The 19,431-nt window shown below is 38.8% G+C and overlaps 1 protein-coding gene across 8 annotated transcripts in view; it reads left to right on the forward strand.

The window, feature by feature from the left end:
• Window positions 1-19,431, forward strand: part of LINS1 (lines homolog 1) — a 43,663-nt gene that overhangs the window by 4,436 nt on the left and 19,796 nt on the right. For 4 of the 8 annotated variants that reach the window (XM_006742675.3, XM_081831557.1, XM_081831561.1 and 1 more), the window contains exons 2-7: window positions 7,648-8,148; window positions 8,276-8,365; window positions 9,216-9,357; window positions 10,836-11,426; window positions 12,865-13,036; window positions 14,943-18,561. In XM_006742675.3, the coding sequence (XP_006742738.3) occupies window positions 7,726-8,148; window positions 8,276-8,365; window positions 9,216-9,357; window positions 10,836-11,426; window positions 12,865-13,036; window positions 14,943-15,825 (2,301 nt within the window). In that variant the 5' untranslated portion in view covers window positions 7,648-7,725 and the 3' untranslated portion in view covers window positions 15,826-18,561. Of the gene's footprint in view, window positions 1-3,755; window positions 3,890-7,647; window positions 8,149-8,275; window positions 8,366-9,215; window positions 9,358-10,835; window positions 11,427-12,864; window positions 13,037-14,942; window positions 18,562-19,431 lie in introns of those variants that run through there. The other 4 variants (XM_031038391.2, XM_081831559.1, XM_031038392.2 and 1 more) reach the window with 3 other exon arrangements.

Consider the following 19,431-nt stretch of genomic DNA (forward strand, 5'->3'; position numbering starts at 1 on the left):
TTTTTTTTTTAAGATTTTATTTATTTATTTGACACAGAGAGAGAGTTAGCGAGAGCAGGAACACAAGCGGGGTAGTGGGAGAGGGAGAAGCAGGCTTCCCACGGAGCAGGGAGCCCGATGCGGGGCTCGATCCCAGGACCCTGGGATCATGACCTGAGCCGAAGGCAGACGCTTAACGACTGAGCCACCCAGGCGCCCCATTTTTTTAACATTTTTAAAATACCATTCTGCTCAGTTTTCCGTCTAGGGATTTTTAAAATCAAAGTCCCAATACATTTACATATATATTTAGTTGATGTTAGTGAAATCCTATGCATATTAACACTTGGGACCAGAAGGCTGATATCTATAGCTGCAATTATTGTATATTTTTTAAAAGATTTTATTTTTTTATTTTAGAGATAGAGTGCAAGCAGGGGGAGGAACAGAGGGAGAGGGACAAGCAGACTCCTTGCTGAGCATGGAGCCCGCCGTGGCTTGATCACAACCTGATGATCTCACGACCCTGATCTCACAACCCTGAGATCATGACCAGAGCTGAAATCAAGAGTCAGATGCTTAATCGACTGAGCCACCCAGGCGCCCCTGAAATTATTATATTTTTTAATTGAACTGTTAATTTTGAGAAATTATAGATTCACGTGCAGTTGTAAGAAATAATACAGAGAGATCTTATGTACCCTTTGACTCGTTTTCTCCAGTGGGGCATCTTTCACAACTATTGTACAATATCACAACCAGGATTAGTATAATCCACTGATCCTGTTCAGATTTCCTGTTTTTACTTCTGTTCATTTATCTGTGTGTATATTTAGTTCTATGCAATTTTTATCACATATGTAGGTTAGTGTTGCCTTCACTAGTTCCATGATCACAAGGATCCCTTGTATTGGCCTTTATAACCCTACCCACCAAGTGGCGGGGGCGGGAGGGGGCTCCCTAACCTCTGGCAACCACTAATCTCTTCATCTCTCTAATTTTGTCATTTCAAGAATGGAACCACACAACATGCAACCTTCTGAGACTGGCTTTTTTCTCTTAGCATAATCCCCTAAGAACTATCCAAATTATTGCATGCATCAATAGTTCTTTCCTTATTGCTGTGTAGTATACCATTCATGCACTGAAGGACATCTGGGTTATCTCGTTTTTTGCTATTATGAATGAACCTGCCGTGAACTCTCATATGCAGGTTTTTGTGTGACTGTAAGTCTTCATTTTACTGGAATAACTGCCCAGGTATGTAATTACTAGGTCATACGGTAGTTGCATATTTAGTTTCTTATTTTGCTTTAAAGATTTTATTTTTTTAGAGCAGTTTTAGGTTATTGTAAAATTGATCAGAAAGTACAGAAATTTCCTGTATATTTCCTGCCCCTCCACATGCATAGCCCTCCCCTGCCTTATCAACATCCCCCCACCAGAGTGGTAACATTTGTTACAATTGATGAACTTACTATTATCGCCCAAAGTCCATAGTTGATGCTAGGGTTCACTCTTGGTGGTGCACATTCTCTGAGTTTGGACAAACATACAGTGATACATATCCACCATTATAGGATCATACAGAGTCTTTTCACTGCCCTAAAAATCTGTGCTTCATCTGTTCATCCCTTTCTAGCAACCATTGATCTTTTTTACTGTCTTTATCGTTTTACCTTTATCAGAACCTCATATAGTTGGAATCATACAGTATATAGCCTTTTCAGATTGGCTTTTTTTACTTAGTACTATGCATTTAAGGTTCCTTCATGTCTTTTCATGGCTCAATAGCTCTTCCTTTTTAGCACTGAATAAATATTCCATTGTCTGAATATACCACAGTTTATCATCCACTGAAGGACATCTTCACTGCTTCCAAATTTTGGAAACTGTGAATAAAGCTGCTCTGTATATCTGTGTGCAGGTTTTTATGTTGACATAAGTTTTCAGCTCCTTTGAGTAAATACCAAGGAGTGCAATTGCTGGAACATATGGTTAAGAGTATGTTTAGTTTTTTAAAGAAACTACCAGACTGTTTTCCAGAGCGACTATACCATTTTATAATCTCACCAGCAACGTAAGAGTAGTCTGGTTCTCCATATCCTCTGCAGAATTTGGTGCCACTAATTTTTTTTTCCGTTATAGTGATAGTAGTATTTACTGTGACTTTAATTTACATTTCCCCAGTGGCTAATGTGATTGAACATCTTTTTTGTGCACTTTTTTTGCCATCTGTATTATCCTCTTCAGAGAAAGGTCTGTTCATGTCTCTTGCCCATTTTCTAATTATTACTATTTTTGAAATACTGAGTTTTGAGAATCCTTTATATATTGTAGATACTAACCCTTTGATTATGTGATTAACAAATATCTTCTCTCAGTCTATCACTTGTCTTTTCATGCTCTTTATAGGGTCCTTCACAGAGCAAAAGTTTTTAATTTTGTTGAGCTCTGGTTTATCAATTTTTACTTTTTAGAGACTGCTTTGGGGGCCAAGTTTAAGAACTTTTCGCCTAGCCTTGAATCCTAAAGATTTTTGTCCTGCTTTTTTCTTTTCTCCTAAAATCTTATTTTAAGTTTTAAGCCCATGATGCATTTTGAGTTAATTTTTGTAAAAGGTTGAAATTATTTTAAGTGAAGTAAAACCAAGGTCTTAGTCATGCCTTTAAACTGTTGGTGGGCTGATAAAATATGATCTGTGATAGTTTGGCTTTTCATCCAGGGTTTGATGTAGCTTCTAAAAGTAATTTAATATAAAAATTCAATCAAATAGGATGGCCTGATTAATGTTTTAACCTTTGGTTGCTGAGTGTCTTTTGAAAAATTGATTTGGTTTGCATTGGGAAGTTGTATAGTAATTGCCTTGAGTTTAGATGTTGTGCAGCATGTGAAAATTATTCTAAGGATGGGTATTCTGATTTACAGTACTATGGGAGAAAATCTAGAAACTGTTAAAAATTAGACTGTGTGAGTTACTACTTTCACTTAGGAAGCTTGTTAGAAGTCCTCTATTCATCCATTTTCCTGAGACTTAGAGCATCAGAGGAAATTTGAGGAGGACCACAAGCTTTGATATTAGACTTTGTGGGTTCAGATCCTGGCTCTGCCACTTAACTACCTCTGTAACAATCTCTCCTTGCCTTAATTTCCTTATTTGTAAAATAGGTATGATAATTATCCACTTCATAAAGTTGTTGTGAAGCTATTACTCACTTAGAACGGTGTCTGGTACATAGTAGGCACTCAAGAAATTTTAGCAGTTCTTTTTTCTTTTTCTTTTTTAGATTTTATTTATTTGAGAGAGAGCGCGCGCTCGCCTGTGTGTGTGCATGCGAGTTGGGGGAGGGGCAGAGGGCGAAGCGGACTCCCTGCTGAGCAGGGAGCCTGAGGAGGGGCTTGATCCCAGGACCCCGAGATCATGACCTGAACCTAAGGCAGACACTTAAGCATCTGAGCCACCCAGGTGCCCCTAAACTTTAGCAATTCTTATTCCTGAAGCATCGACTTTGTGCGAAGATGAGTCGGAATATATTACTTTTATGTTAAGATACGTATGCTTCTATTAGGAAAAGAATACACAATTCAAATCATTTATAGTACTTAAACAGTAAAAGAGAGACTTGAGGTAAATTTTATGTTGTATTGGGTACCCCTTTTGGCTACCTAGTATTCATTCTCCTCTGCCAAGAGGTATTTTCTGAAAAAATCTCTTTGAAAACGCTACCCATTTCTTATCCTAGTTAGACCTTTCCTAATATTTGTTTCCTTTTCAGGCTAGACAGATCTCTCCCATATATCCAGTGTAGCTGGTTTAAAAACTTGTCTGAGAGGTACACCTTCCTCCAGACCAGCATGGAAAAGAGCTTGAGATCTACTACCCTTGTAACAGACACTTCAGGAAAAAAAGGTGTGGTTGGTCAAATACCCTAGTTCATTTTTTCAGGATTTGTCTTTTCCTTTAATACTTTAATTCCTTTAAAAAAAAAAAAAAGCTACAGTTCTCAATAGGCTACCCACAGACATTTGTTTCAATGTAGATTTCTTTGGCCAAAATCAATATTTTAAAAGATACTGTAATGAGGAAAGATTGATGCTTAGTCATAGTAGAACCAGCCTAGCACCTATCTGGTACCTATTTGGTACCTGTGAAGGGAGGGAAAAATTCTTCCTCTACCTTTCAAGGTCTTCCAGTTAGACTAAGACTTAAATCTATATGAGACAGATTAACAGGAAAAAAAAAACCAGTTTTATTACATGCGCAAGAGGCCCAGTAATGACAATTGACACCTAAAGAAATGACCAAGACAGGCAGTTTTTATGCTTTTTAGACAGACAATAAATCTGTGAGGAATTGACAGGACAGAGAAAACTTAACTTTGGGTGCTTTAATTAGTAAGGAATTCTTAAGAGAATTTGGATTGTGCTAGTAAATCAGTAAAAAGTAAAAACGGTTGTTTATACAGCTTTCCTGGCTCTAAATTTCTTATCTGTGGAGATCAGGTTGTCTCTACCTCCTGATACTGGGAGGATACCTCTTGCATGGGAGATTTATTTCCTGTTTTCAGGGGGACAGAGGAGGGGTCTGAGTGTCCTTCCTGCACAGGCTGTCTCTGAAGTAACTTTTATTTAAAATAATCGATGTGCCAGAGTGACACATTTTGGGGCAGCTTGTCCTTGGCACCCTACACCTGCCTGGCATTTGTGGGCCCCAGCTGATGCTTTTCAATCTGATTACTCACAACCACTCTTATCAAAGAACCTGGGTCCTACGATGAAAGAAAATGGCCCATTTCCCCCCTGTAATGTTTGCTTACTTACTTGCTTGTCTATGTATCTATTTATTTACTGGTATTCACTTTAGTCTTGCATGCTGAAATGTTTGAACCATTTGAAATGGCCCTTTTTATAGGTCAAAATTGTTGAATACCCACAATCTTATTCTCATTCATGGTAAAATTTAAGGACTTAAGATTTATAGAAATACTATTGAAAGTGTTGTGTTTTGTTTTTTTTTTAAGATTGATTGATTAATTGATTTGACAGGGAGCACAGGGGGAGGGACAGAGGGAGAGAATCCCAAGCAAACTCCATGCCAAGCGTGCAGCCCTGTGTGGGGCTTGATCCCACAACCCTGAGGTCATGACCTGAGCAAATACCAAGAGTCAGACGCCTGACTGACTGAGCCACCCAGCTGCTCCTTAATGGAAGTATTGTTACTGCCATGGCATTGAAATAAAAAGAATTCAATTTGCAGCTAAAAATTATAATAGGCTTGTACATGTGATATTAGTTAAAACCTAAAACAATCTATTGTCACAGAATATTTGATGTATAAAAACGTAATAGTTTATGTCAACTTCAATAAAATAGGTCAATAGTTTTATTGGGAAGAAATGTTACTGTTATAACCAAAATATAAAGTGAAATAAATACACTGGAAGTGGACCCTGAAGTAGAATATGAAAGCTAGTTTCTGTTTGTGGCAGATAAAATTCACCAGACAGGGGCGCCTGGGTGGCTCAGTTGGCTAAGCAGCTGCCTTCAGCTCAGGTCATGATCCCAGGATCCTGGGATCGAGCCCCGCATCGGGCTCCCCGCTCAGCGGGAAGCCTGCTTCTCCCTCTCCCTCTGCCTGCCACTCTGCCTACTTGTGCTGTCTCTCTATCTCTCTGTCAAATAAATAAATAAAATCTTAAAAAAAAAAAAAAAATTCACCAGACAATTAAGATGATTTTATTCAGGTTATTGCAACAGGTAGAATGTTCATTAATGGGACACGTCTCAAAGAAGAAGGAGGAAATGTGGGGGTTTGTGAAACAAGGGGAGTCAATGTGGAACCGTAGAGGTGAGGCCTAGCTGGAATATGGTGAGCCGTTTCTTGGAACATTAATCATTCTTGCTTTCTGGGAGCACAGTGTTCAGGTAACAGATAACATTGAACACTATCAGATGGAACAAGATTCCCGATAATTAGTTATGTTTCCAAATCACGTGGGATGTTCACAGTTTCAAAAGAGGATTCAGAGAAACTTTACCAGAGAAAGTTTCATTCTTAACTTTAAGTTACAATCTATAGGTTTCTTAAAACTTATTTTTACACTATAGGACAAAAACAAGGCGGTTTTGTCCTGTGAGGGTGATCAGGAATTGAAATTCCTTAGAAGCTAAGCAAGGGGGAAGAGAGGGAGGGGAAAAATAAAGACCAGGGGCAGGTCAGTGGGCCATACTGTAGAAGTGAGACCCAATGTATGTGACAGCCCTCCTAGGATTCCTCCAGTGAGGACCACGGTTAAAAGATGGACTGGGCATTTATAAATGGGCCGGAGTAGATGGGGAAAGTCCTTGGACTTTATTAAAGGATAAATTGGAAAGGGACAAAGTCATGACCCATACAAAATGAACTTGTATCAGCAATTTTATTTAACTCATTAACTAATGAAAGAACTAGGCAGATGTCACAGCCATTTTAAAGGAAAAGTTAAAGAACCATGAATTTACATGGAGTAAAGGAATGTTGAACTGAGTTTACAAATAGAAGCAAACCTGGCTTTTCCCGCTGGGAGGAGGGTTGACCCTCCACCAGACAATTATCTGCATGTCTATAGACAAGAATTATTTGCATTGCCATCAGCAATCAACAAATTTACAAAGGTGTGAAATAGCTCAAAGGCAATGAAAGGCCTGAGCCCCAAAGGATCATATAATTCCCAGAGGCTCAGCATTTCAATGGAAGGATATTCAGTAATCTCTACCTTCTGCCAAAGTCTTAAATTTCTCCCAGCCACACTTGCTCTATAGTAACTACATTAATACTTGTATTACCTATAATATTTCCTCTAATACTCATCTATCAGTGATTGTCCATATTCCTTGCTTTATAAGCCACGTCTGACCGTAAGCGTCCTTTCCCTTCTCCTCACTCTTGCTGGTCTCTATCACGTCAGAGTCCGTCCGGGACAGCGGGCGTATCTAAAGTTGTATCCAGCTACAAGGACAGTGTGCTCACGTTTGGATTATTTTCGCTTAACATTTTGTCTTTTTCTTGGCGTTTTTCATTTTTTATTTAATGTTGAAAGTGCTGGCAAAGGATCTTCCTATTATTTAATTTTAAGTTGTGAATTAATCATCAATAAGCACAGTAGTTTGACCACACAGCCATCTAACTAGGTTTTCATCTGTAAGTTGAAGGTGAAGGTTAATTAATTGGAGGTGGCCCTGTGGGTGTCAGCCTGCATGGTTATGCCCCCGACCCACACCAAGGGAGGTATTCCTGGCATCTAGTGGGCAGAGGCCAGGAATGCTGCTAAACTTCCTACAATGCACAGGCCAGCTCCCCCACAACAAAATTATCCAGCCCCTAATGTCAGTAGTGCCAAGATTGAGAGGCCCTCATGGCCCATTGAAAAATGTTAGAGGAAAGGTAAAGTTTCTGCTCTGATAAAATTAAAAATAAATTTATGGTCTTAAATCTATATGGAAAACATCCATTTCATTTTTACAGTCTTAAGATAATGTTCTTATTACCAGTTTTCCATTTTAGAAATTAAGCAATCAGTATTACCTTTATTTAACTTGAGAGGCTAAATGATTAAGTGAAAATAGATGCCTTTCCCCTGTAATATGATGTATATGATGCTAATTTTAAAATTACTGTTCCTATTTTAGGTTTTACCGAAGAAACATCTTACAGATTTGTTGCATTTCTGAGATTAATATTTACAGTTTGGAGTTGTCAGCTTTCTCATGAGATATATTTTGGCAGTCCCAATGGAAGCTTTCTTTGACGTTTTAGAACAATTATACAAGAAGGTACTTCTGGGAGCCACACTTGAAAATGAGAACCATGATTACATCTTTTATCTCAACCCAGCATCTTTGGATCAAGATTGCTCTACAGCCGCCTCTTCAGAATGCCCAAACCCCCATGGAGTCCAGGACAAGCATCAGCCATCCTCTGCCAATTTGGCTACCATTTCTGCAGTGCCTGTGTGTTTGAAGAAACACTCGCCGATACGCAGCGCCCGGGAAGTAGTGCTCCTTCAGTTAACAGTAATCAAAGTGATGATAACCAGAATATTGTCTGTTGAAACTGACTTCCGTGCGAAGGAGAAATACAGAGATACAATTAAAGTTCTTTTAAAATCATCTGACATCGATTCTAAATTAGTAAGCCATTTGTTTTCTGTGGGTTTTTTGTTGTTGTTTTGGGGGTTTTTCTTTAGATCTAGGTTTTTAAAACAAAAGTTTTAAAAACATTCAGTAATAGTGGGTAAATTTATTTGCTTTCCCGTAGACCTGTATGTTCCAAAACTCGGATAAATTGTTATCTCACATGGCTGCAAAGTGCCTTGCACTACTTCTGTATTTCCAATTGAGAGAAAAGGTAAGATAAGTAATCAAGTTATGCTATTTTCTTTCATAGTTTCTTTAAAATTGTTCTTTGGCATTCGATTTTACCCTTCAAATGTTTGTATCAATAAAACGTTTGCTCTTTTAATAACGTATAAATCCATAAAAGTGTAAGAATGGAGTAGTAATATAATAGTGACTTGTATCAAAGATTAGAGTCTTAAATATGTCATAAGTCATTATAAATCAGATTCACCTGAAGGATGGGTTTCAAGTCAGTCTATAACTTCTTCAGTTTCTCAAAGGAGCAGGTAGGCCTGCTTCCCTTTCTCCAAAAAAAGATTTAGGAGCCTCTGCTGGAGACCAAGACCATTTTTACAGGTTCAATATAAATAAATTCTAAGAATGGTCCTCAGCGTGATGAAAAAAATACAAACAAATTGAGCATCGGATTTTTCTCTTACCTCTGCATTAGTTAATAAATGTAAGCATCTACCGATTTATTTAAGCTATAATTACTTATTCCTTTCTCAAAGTAACATTTTTTTCTAAATACAAAAAGATGGATTAGTAGTGGAAAATTTGGGAAATGAGAGAAAGTATAAAGAACAAAATAAAAATCACACATCATTCCACCACCTAGAAATAATGACTGCTAATATTTTCATGTTCCCTGTTGAGCCTTTATTTCTATGGCACATTGAATTTTTTTACTTACAGAATATTAGGATATTTGTGTCTTTCTTGTTTTACCAAATACTAGACTTTTTTTTGCAAGGGAGTAAACAATGTTATATAGAGTTGTACTGTATATAATAAGTAATTTGCAATTGTAAAGAAAATTTTCTATTATAACTTGCTACTTTTTGTTTTCTCACTTGTAGATAACATTTAGTAATTCCTGGATTGCTTTTTGCCAAAAAAATCTTTCTGAATACCCTGAAAATGAGAAAGCAGTATACTGCCTCTGGACCCTTACTGTTATAATAAAAGAAATCTTTAAAGATACATGTTCACAAAAAACAGGTACAAATTATGGTTCCCCATAAATGTCATTCTTTTGCTCCCAAGGAACATTATGTTTCTTTTTTTAAGATTTTATTTATTTATTTGACAGAGAGAGACACAGCGAGAGAGGGAACACAAGCAGGGGCGGGTGGGAGAGGGAGAAGCAGGCTTTCCGGTGATCAGGGAGCCCGATGCGGGGCTCGATCCCAGGACCCTGGGATCATGATCTGAGCCGAAGGCAGACGCTTAATGACTGAGCCACCCAGGCGCCCCGGAACATTATGTTTATAATGAAGATTAAAACTTACTTTACAGCATCTGATCTGTCCTGAAGTATGAAAAACTAAATAATCTCACTCCAAATTTTTTGACTGAAGACTATAATTATTAGGCAAAAATTAAAGCTATTATATGTCCCTTTTGATATTTGTAAAATGGATAATTAACTGTGGTTATTAGCTGTTATTCTGCTTGTTTCAAGTTTTTATTTAAATTCTATTTAAAATATAGTGTAATATTGATTTCAGGAGTAGAATTTAGTGATTGATCACTTACAAGTAACACCCGTCCTCATCACAAGTGTCCTCCTTAATCTCCATCACCCATTTAACCTATCCTCCCTGCCCACCTCCCCTCCAGCAACCATCAGTTTGTTGTCTGTAGTTAAGAGTCTGTTTTCTGGGGGCACCTGGGTGGCTGAGTCAGTTAAGTGTCTGCCTTCGGCTTGGGTAATGATCCCAGGGTCCTGGGATCAGATCCCACGTCTGGCTCTCTGCTCAGCTGGGAGCCTGCCTCTTCCTCTCCCTCTGCCTGTCGCTCTGCCTACTTGTGCTCTCTCTATCTCTCTCTCTCTCTGCCAAATAAATAAGATCTTTAAAAAAAAAAAAAAGAGTCCGTTTTCTGGTTCCCTCTTTTTTTTTTCCCCTCCATGTTCATCTGTTTTGTTTCTTAAATTCCACATATGAGTGAAATCATATGGTATTTGTCTTTCTCTGACTGACTTATTTCACTTAGCATAACATACTCGAGCTCCATCCATGTCATTGCAAATGGCAAGATTTCATTCTTTTTCATGGCTGAGTAATACTCTATTGTGTGTGTGTGTGTGTGTGTGTATTATATATTAGCTGTTATTTTGTGTATCTTCATTTGTTCACATTAAACAGTCCACATCCATCTTTTCATCTTGTAAAGTGATAATATTTATAAAAATTGAATTGTAAATTGTGTTTTAAGAAGCCTTCACTTTTGGGTGCCTGGGTGGCTCAGTCATTAAGCGTCTGCCTTTGGCTCAGGTCATGATTCCAGAGTCCTGGGATCGAGCCCCGCATCGGGCTCCCTGCTCCGCGGGAGGCCTGCTTCTCCCTCTCCCACTCCCCCTGCTTGTGTTTCCTCTCTCATTGTGTCTCTCTCTGTCAAATAAATAAAAATCTTAAAAAAAAAAAAAAAGCCTTCACTTTTCCTCTTGTTTATAATTACTGTTTTTATCATTGCAGAAATTTTAAAGCAGTTCTTGACTCCTTTTGACACTATTTTTGAAGTTTTTTACAATTCGTTATTTTCTCAGCATTTTGAAAGCTGCCAAGATACCTCTAAAATAATAAACAGCTTGATATGTTTCCTGGAATTACTTGAACTTCTTATAGCTTCCAGAATCCATCTGAAGCTACATTTCACTTGCCAGAGGATTTTATTTTTGAAACCTTCTTGTGTGCTAGATGTTATTACCTGGCCTGTTCAGGCTTTTGTCAAAAGGAAGTTTATCATATTCATCAAAAAGTGCCTTCTCTGGAAAGTGGGCGAAGACCTTTGTCGGGCATCTAGCCCTGTCCTAATGCCACCAGATCGGCATTTAGATGTAGATATGTTGGCTTTAGCTGATGCTGTTTTGCGAGCTGTGGATTTGGGCTTATTGAGGACGTTGTCTGTCCATGGAAAACCTCCCTGCTTTGGTGGAGATGAAATTCAACCTACATGTGAGCATGTCCCTGGTCCAGATCATGTTATTCTCAGAGCAGCAAGCCTACTTATCATTAAATCCGTAGAAATCAAGTTTCAAAGTTGTGCTTCAGCAGATGAAATGAAAGGTAATTCTCTGAACTCCTTTTGTGTGCAAAGTAATGAGTAATTGTTTACTGATATAAAGTAATTAATAATTTTCAAATCTCAGGACTGTAACTCCACTAATTAAATCTACATGTTATAATTATAATTTATTACATTTTCTTTTAAAAAAGAAAAATTAGAATTACACAAGAAACATGTCAACATTTTGTGGGCTAAACTGAATTTGTACATTTTGTGGGCTCAACTGAATTTGTATGGCATAATTAATGATTAAGGTTAAAAACAAAGAGGTGCTATTGAGCACCTCAAAGCAAGTGATATAAGTCAGTTCAAATATTTGTAGTATTTCATTCATATTTTCCTTCAGAAAATTGGGTAACGTAGATTATCAATAACTAGAAAGTGAATTAAAACTAACGTGAGAAGTTATATTGATTAAGAAATTGTTGCATATAATGTCTAGGATCTTAACTCAGTCCAAAGACAACTGTTTAAAGTAGGATATTCAATTTAGGTTTTGGGGAAGACATGTCCTCCATTTCATCTGCTAAAAAGGAATAGTAGACTTCCCTAAACAAGCGGCATATAGTTCTAGTGAAAGGTTTGAACTGTAAGCAGCTACTTTCTTGAATTGCTTTGAATGTCATTTACCTTGTAATTACCACACACTAGATATCATTCTGTGCGGTTATAATTTAAAACACTAGGTGGCATATGTTCTATAATTCAGAGTTTTATTTATTTATTTATTTATTTTTAAAGATTGTATTTATTTATTTGAGAGAGAGAGAATGAGAGAGACAGAGAGCACATGAGAGGGGGGAGGGTCAGAGGGAGAAGCAGGCTCCCTGCCGAGCAGGGAGCCCGATGCGGGACTCGATCCTGGGACTCCAGGATCATGACCTGAGCCGAAGGCAGTCGCTTAACCAACTGAGCCACCCAGGCGCCCCAATTCAGAGTTTTAAATTACAGTTAAAACTCCCCAAAATCTTTTTCGGTTTTTATGCTTAATAGTAGTGCTTTCTTTTAATACTTAAACAAAAAAAATCTTTCCTGTTATTTTAAAGGCAAAATGATTTTGCTTGGCCACACTGTTGCCTCTAGTAACAAATAGCTGTGGCATCCAGTGAAGTGATGTCTTTTGTCTACTACTTACTCATTTATTTATATACTTTTAGCAAGAATTCATGTAACTCTAGTTTTTCCAAAATAGTTATCTGGTACTTGCAGTGAATAGATGATATTCACTCACTCAAGAGTATACATTTTAATTGTATCCTCTGACATTCAGTTTCCTAATTTGCAAAGTAGAGATAATCCCTAACTCATAGGCTTTTTGAAAGTGTGAATTATGATAATCCATGTTGGAGTATTTGAGATGCCTATATATAAAATTATAATACGATGTTAATGTATTCATAAGCAGTTGCCCGCTCTTTGAATTTGCATTTGTTGAAGTTGATTTACAGAGTTTCATGTGTGAGTTACTGACCTTCTTAAAGCCTCACCTTCAGCCCTCCCTTCAGTCACACAATCTATGTGAGTGGATCTCCAAGGTCTTCATAGAACAAGACGATGACATGCTGGAGGCTGCCAAAGCATCACTGGGCATCTACCTAAAGTTGACCAGGCTAGTATATTTTAAAGTAATTTTACTAACTACGTGCCAGAAAAGCAGAAAACATTTTTAATAATGTGCTGGACATACTGTTTACTTTCCATCATTAAGGGGAAAAAAAAAAATCCGTAACAATCTTGTGGTTTCCTTGTAAGTTCCAATTCCTTGCTTTAACCCTGTCCTACATGAAAATGAGATTACATTTGAGTTCTCATTATGAAAACTTGGCTGGGTAGGCAGATCTGGGGGAGTAGAACTAGACCGGGGGTGCGGGGGTGCTAGAAAGCACAGGTTCTGGTTTAGCTTCATCCGGTTTACCTACGTGAGCAGGAGTAAGCTTGTACCGTTGTCCGAACCTTCATTTAATCCATGTTCTAAAATGCTTTTCACCCCCAAGACTTAACTTTTCCACCATGAGCTTCAGTGTGGTGATTTTTGCCTTTTTAAAGGTAACCTCAGCCTTGTAAGTAACCAAAGCAGCAGCTCAGTATTTTCATTTTATTATACGGTTGCATGGGGGCTGATAGCCACTTGAGGCAGGTCTCTGAGGTTGGTCATGAAGCTGTGTTACTGATGACATGGCGTGCTGAGCCTGTTCCTGCTTTATTAAAGCGACTGTACATGGGGTCATATCATCCTGTGGCAAATATCTGTAAATGGTTATGAAGCTTGTAACCAATGACCTTTTACACTGTTTCTGCTCGGCTTTATTAAAACCCTCAAGTATTTGCTTGATTTCCATTTCTGTCTTGGCATCAGAGGAAGGGCTTTCTTACTAATGCCCGACAGCTCAGTGTGGTGCTGCCAGGTCGTCCTTGTGTTATGGCCCTGTGCAGTGGCTGCTTTCGGACTCTTAAGTGTTTGCGGCCAATTTTCAAAGGGTTCTAATCAAGGACACAAAATGCCTGCATGTGATTTGAATTAGGCTCCCAAACGGTGAGGTACAAAGTCAGTCTGAAAACGCGCATGCCTGTTAGCTGATTAGAATAGATCTTAGTTGTACTCAGAGCTGACTCCTTACTGCTCAGGGAAGAGGAAGCCTCTGAATTAAATCTCTAACATTCTTCACTTCAGTGTGTCCAGAGAGGCATGTGCTCATGCCATTTGTATTTTTTTTTTAATGTAACTTTTTTAGTTAAGATTGGTTGTAAAGGATAGAAACCAACACAGACTAGTCTAAGCAAAAAAAAAAAAAAAGAAAAAACAAACAAACAAAAAGGCATTTATTAGCTCACAGTTAGAAATTCATTCCAAGGGGCTTGTGGGCATCAGAGATCACTGAATATACACTGTATATACAGGGATTCGATCATATTGTTGATCATTGCTCTTTTCCCGTATCTTGCAACTCTGAATTCATTCTCAGGCGGGGCTTCCAGCAGTGCCTGGCTTGCAGCAGCCTTACAGTATCATCTTTAATATCTCCAGCAAGAGTCCCGGGGTGGGGGGATCTGATTGGCCCGCTGGGGTCACAGATTCATGTTGGAAGCAGTCATTGTCGCCAGGAGCATGAGGCACTCTGACTGGTCAGTCTAGGTCACGTGCCCACCCCTAGAGGAGAACGTGGAAGGAAAGGAAGGAGGTCAGTCTCCAGCCCCATCTTATCCCATGTAATCAGTTACCTGTAGGAATGAGGGAACTCTGATGTCAAAAGACAGGAGGATAGAGGACTTTTGTTCGGCAGACAATAACTAGAACTACTGAAATCTGTGGATTTTATTTATTGAGTTAGATTTATATGGAGTTTGTAGAGGAAGAGATTGTTTTGAATTTTTTTCTCAAAATAATGCATATAAAATAATCTGCTAGGTGAATTTGTGGTATGTGAATTATATCTGTTAAAACTATTATTTTTGAAAAAAACTGTTATTTTTGTAAAAAGTCATTAATCTGGGGCCTCTGTGACCTTGATTTTCAGACAATGTAAAGCTACTGAAAGCTCGACCCAAGAAAAAGAAATGTGGAACCATCACACACATGAGTATGGCTATAATCCACACTGTATTTTCTTATTCTTATTGAAAAACATAGGATTTGATTCTTCAGTTCTTCTTGACTTTTTGATTTCATCGGAAACCTGTTTCCTTGAATATTTTGTTAGATATTTAAAATTACTGCAAAAAGACTGGGCTCATTTTTTCACGATTTGCAAGTATTTTGACGTAACCGAATCTAAAGATAGCATAAATATTTGTGGTTGTAGCTCCTCATTTGTCCAAGATGGAAGTAGCAACCAAACAGAACTTAGCCCTTCGGCTGCTCCTGGTAGTCCCAGAAGTGCTCATGCTTCGATCTCCTGGGCTTCTAATGTTTCTTCTGGATCTCTGAGCCATCTTGTGATATCCAAGGAGACCTATGCCACGCTCCAGGCTGATAGTCTGCCTCCCCTACGAGCTTCTCAAAGTCTGGTAGATTATGACAGCTCTGATGATTCTGAAGCAGAAGGCACAGACCAGCACTCAGCAAACAGTAAACAAACATCTTTACACCAAGAAGCAATGAAGAAACCTCAGGACCCAGTTGGAACAGGTACGGATAAAAAACAACTTCGCCTAGAGCCTCAATCAAGGCCTCTGGTTCCAAAACAGTCTAATAGTCCCTTCTCTGTTGATTGTGATAGAGTCCCAAATAACGTCTCCGAAGTGGGAATATCTTACACAACACTGAAGTGCTTTGAAGAGCTACAAGGTGCCATTTACCGTTTGCAGAAGAAAAATCTTTTCCCGTATAATGCCACGGCACTTTTGAAGTTGTTAAAACATATTGAGGCAATATATAACGAGCATATGAACGCTTTGTAAAACAGTAGCATTTTATTTCCAGGAACTGTTTTTCCCTGCTATAAATTGTGCCTTAATGAGATAATCGTAAAAATAAATAAATAAATACCCTCAAAAGCATTTTCTAAATCAAGTCTGTCCTTTTGCCCTTTTCAGAGTAGCCTAGTGACTGACAGAGATACCTCAAATGACAAGTCACCTGATAACGGTTTTATGTCGCTTGAAATTTACAGTGGTTCAGACCTAACACAAATTTGAGATGGATATTCTATTAGTTTGCTAGGGCTGCTGTTAACAAATTACCACAAACTCAGTGGCTTAAAACAATGGAAATATATTCTCTTGTAGTTCTGGAGACTAAAAGTCCATAATCAAAGTGTCAGCTGGGCCATGCTTTCTCTCAAGGCGCTAGGGAAGAATCCTTCCCCGCCTCTTCCTGTCTTGTGATTGCTGGCACTCCTTGGTGTTCTATAACTTGGAGCTGTGTCAGTCCAGTCTCTTCCTCTGTTGTCACGTGAGGTTTTCCCTGTGTGTCTGTATCCAGTTTCCCTCCTGTAGATACCAGCCCTGGATTAGCATCCACTCATCCAGTGTGACCTCATCCTAGCTTGATTACATCGGCAAAGACCCTACCTCCAAATAAAGTCACATTCACGGGTTCTGGGTAGATGTGAATTTTGGGAGGGACACTATTTAACCCAGTATACTTATTATTTCCCTCAGCTATTTACTTGTAATGGGATGTGTAAAAAACTTAAAATCTTAGCAGGTTTTTTTTAAGAGAGGAGATGAGCTCTCTGTATTTGTAGGTGTGTGGTCTAGTCTGTGAACATGAGTCTATTCTTTAAAGCAAATTTTTAATCAGTAGATAGTTTTCCTATTTAAAATTGTTGTGAGGGGCGCCTGGGTGGCTCAGTGAGTTAAGTGTCTGACTCTTGATCTCAGCTCAGGTCTTGATCTCAGGGTCATGAGTTCAGGCCCCACATTGGGCTCCATACTGGGCGTGGAGCCTACTTAGAAAAATAATAAAAATAAGTAAAAATAAATTGTGATATGAATAATTATATTCTGCATTCTTTTTGAGAGGAGGCAGTAAGACTGTGGTAATCAGAACAGGTCAGTACTCATTCAGGTGGAAATGGAAAGATCAGCGGAACTAAATAGAGAATTCCTACTTAAGATAGCAATGAGATGCTAATGGTAGTAGAAATGCAGAGGTCAAAAAGTTTGGTAACAGAGTTGGTATACACTGGGGTAGTTTCTACATAATTTAAGAAACACATTAAAGAAAGTGTATTCAGGAGTATTCGAGGCACATTGTTTGTAAAAGCAAAAGATAAATATCTGGTTAAATAAGATAATATATATACTCAGTAGAATACTATATACTTGTGGAAAGAATGAGCTGTATCCATGTTTACATCTGCAGTAAAAAACAAAAGTGAATATACGGGCCTCCCATTTGTTTAAGAAAAGGGAGCAAGTGTAATACACTTATACATTTATATATTCTTTCCTGTGTTTATAAAATATTTATATAAGAATATATGAGAGTCCTAACAGTGGTTACCTTGAGAAACAGATCTAAAGTAAAAGATTTGGGCGCCTGGGTGGCTCAGTCGGTTGGGCGACTGCCTTCGGCTCAGGTCATGATCCTGGAGTCCCTGGATCGAGTCCCACATCGGGCTCCCTGCTCGGCGGGGAGTCTGCTTCTCCCTCTGATCCTCCTCCCTCTCATGCTCTCTGTCTCTCATTCTCTCTCAAATAAATTAAAAAAAAAAAAAAAAGTAAAAGATTTGACTTCTCATTAAATACCTTCTTTTACTTTTTTATTTATTTGTTTTTAACTGGGTACAGAGATTTTTTTTTTAAGTGAAAATAAGTTTTTTTCAGAAAAGCAAAAAAACAAACGTGATTCTTTATGCTTCTAAGGGTATACACACGTTGAATGCCTTAAAAGCCATGCTTGTACAGATGTGGTTTTGAGCTGTGTTTCTCTATAAGGTTAATAAGGAACCATCAGCCACTTGTTATATCTAAAATGAGGGGAAGGGCCATCTTCTGCGTACACTGAGTGCTGGTATTTCAGTCTCTGACCCTTGGGTATAAGTCAATTTGTCACACACTCTCAGGGAGCCCTAGTAGTGGTGAAGGTGACTGATGTTGGCTATCCTTGGCCGTTCAGAATATCCAAGAGCTCTTTTGAGTTAGTCTGTAAAGGAACACCAAACTAATGATACTTGCAGAATGAGTTCCCAGCCTGTAGCTCCACCTCTTCTTGAAGTGAACACACACGTGTGTCCAAGTGAGCACAAAGTATCATGAGTCTAATTTATTGTTTTAACTAAAAATAGATAAAGAACACATATAAGTATACAGCTTGATGGATATTCATAAACAACATACCTGTGGAACCAGTAACCTCATCAAGAAACTCCTGGCACCCCAGAAATTCTGCCTGGATCCCCTTCTGGTCACTATCCACTTGGAAAGGCAACTATCCCGAATTGGGAAAACATAGACTAAATTTTGCCTGGTTTTGTCTTTATATAAATGGAATCATAGGGTATGTGTTCTTTTATGTCTGACTTCTTGAACATTTTGGGGGAATGGGTTCGAATTTATTTTTTAAATAATTGCCAGATAGCTGCCTTGCCGCTGTTATTAATAACAAAATACTTGTAACACCCCCAAATTGTCTTTGGGACTCCCAGCCTGGGAGGATGGTGAAATTAACAAACTGGTTGAAACAAAATACAGACTCAAAACAGGTTATGCAGGGCCCTTGTGCAATTGGCCCCAACCTGCTTCTCCAGCCTCACCTATCGTTCTCCCCCCACCCACCGTCTTAACAGCACAACCTTTTGTCTTACAGATTCATTCCTCAAGCCCCATCTTTTTTTTTTTTTTAAAGATTTTATTTATTTATTCATGAGAGATAGAGAGAGAGAGAGAGGCAGAGGGAGAAGCAGGCTCCCAAGGAGCAGAGAGCCCGATGCGGGACTCGATCCCAGGACCCTGGGATCATGACCTGAGCCGAAGGCAGACGCTTAACCATCTGAGCCACCCAGGCGCCCCTCCTCAAGCCCCATCTTAAATGCTGGCTCTCTGAAGCCTTCCCCCACTGTTCTGAATCATTGGGTCTTACCTGCTTTCTATTCTCTTCACTGTGTTCTTTCCTGTATTGTAGCGTTTGTCACCTTCTATTTTAATCATTAGTCAGTCTTCATGTGCCAAGCTCTTTTTGCATAGTCCCTAGTGGAGAGCATGATGTCTGTCCCATTATAAGCATCCCACAAATGTTGACTCAATGGGAATAGAGCCCTCTCCAAGGACTTTAGATAATCTCCTGGAGGAGACAGGCGTGCAGAGGCTTACCTTTAACGTTCCCATGGTACTTCCTATGTGGTAAGTGCTCTAATAATCCTCACCATAATGTTGGAGGGCAAGTACTATTATAATCCCTGTTTTGCAGATGAGATTAAATAACTAGGCCAAGATTACCCAGCTGATCAAGTGGCAGAGCCAAGAGAATTGATCCAGGCAGTCCGGTTCCAACATCCTCTCATCCTCTTCTTCATGATAAGTTGTGCCAGAAAGGGATATTGCGGGGGGGGGGGGGGGGGG

The sequence above is a fragment of the Leptonychotes weddellii genome, chromosome 9 (assembly GCF_054177405.1).
Source record: "Leptonychotes weddellii isolate Sample4059 chromosome 9, ASM5417740v2, whole genome shotgun sequence".
NCBI classification, from domain to species: Eukaryota; Metazoa; Chordata; class Mammalia; order Carnivora; family Phocidae; genus Leptonychotes; species Leptonychotes weddellii.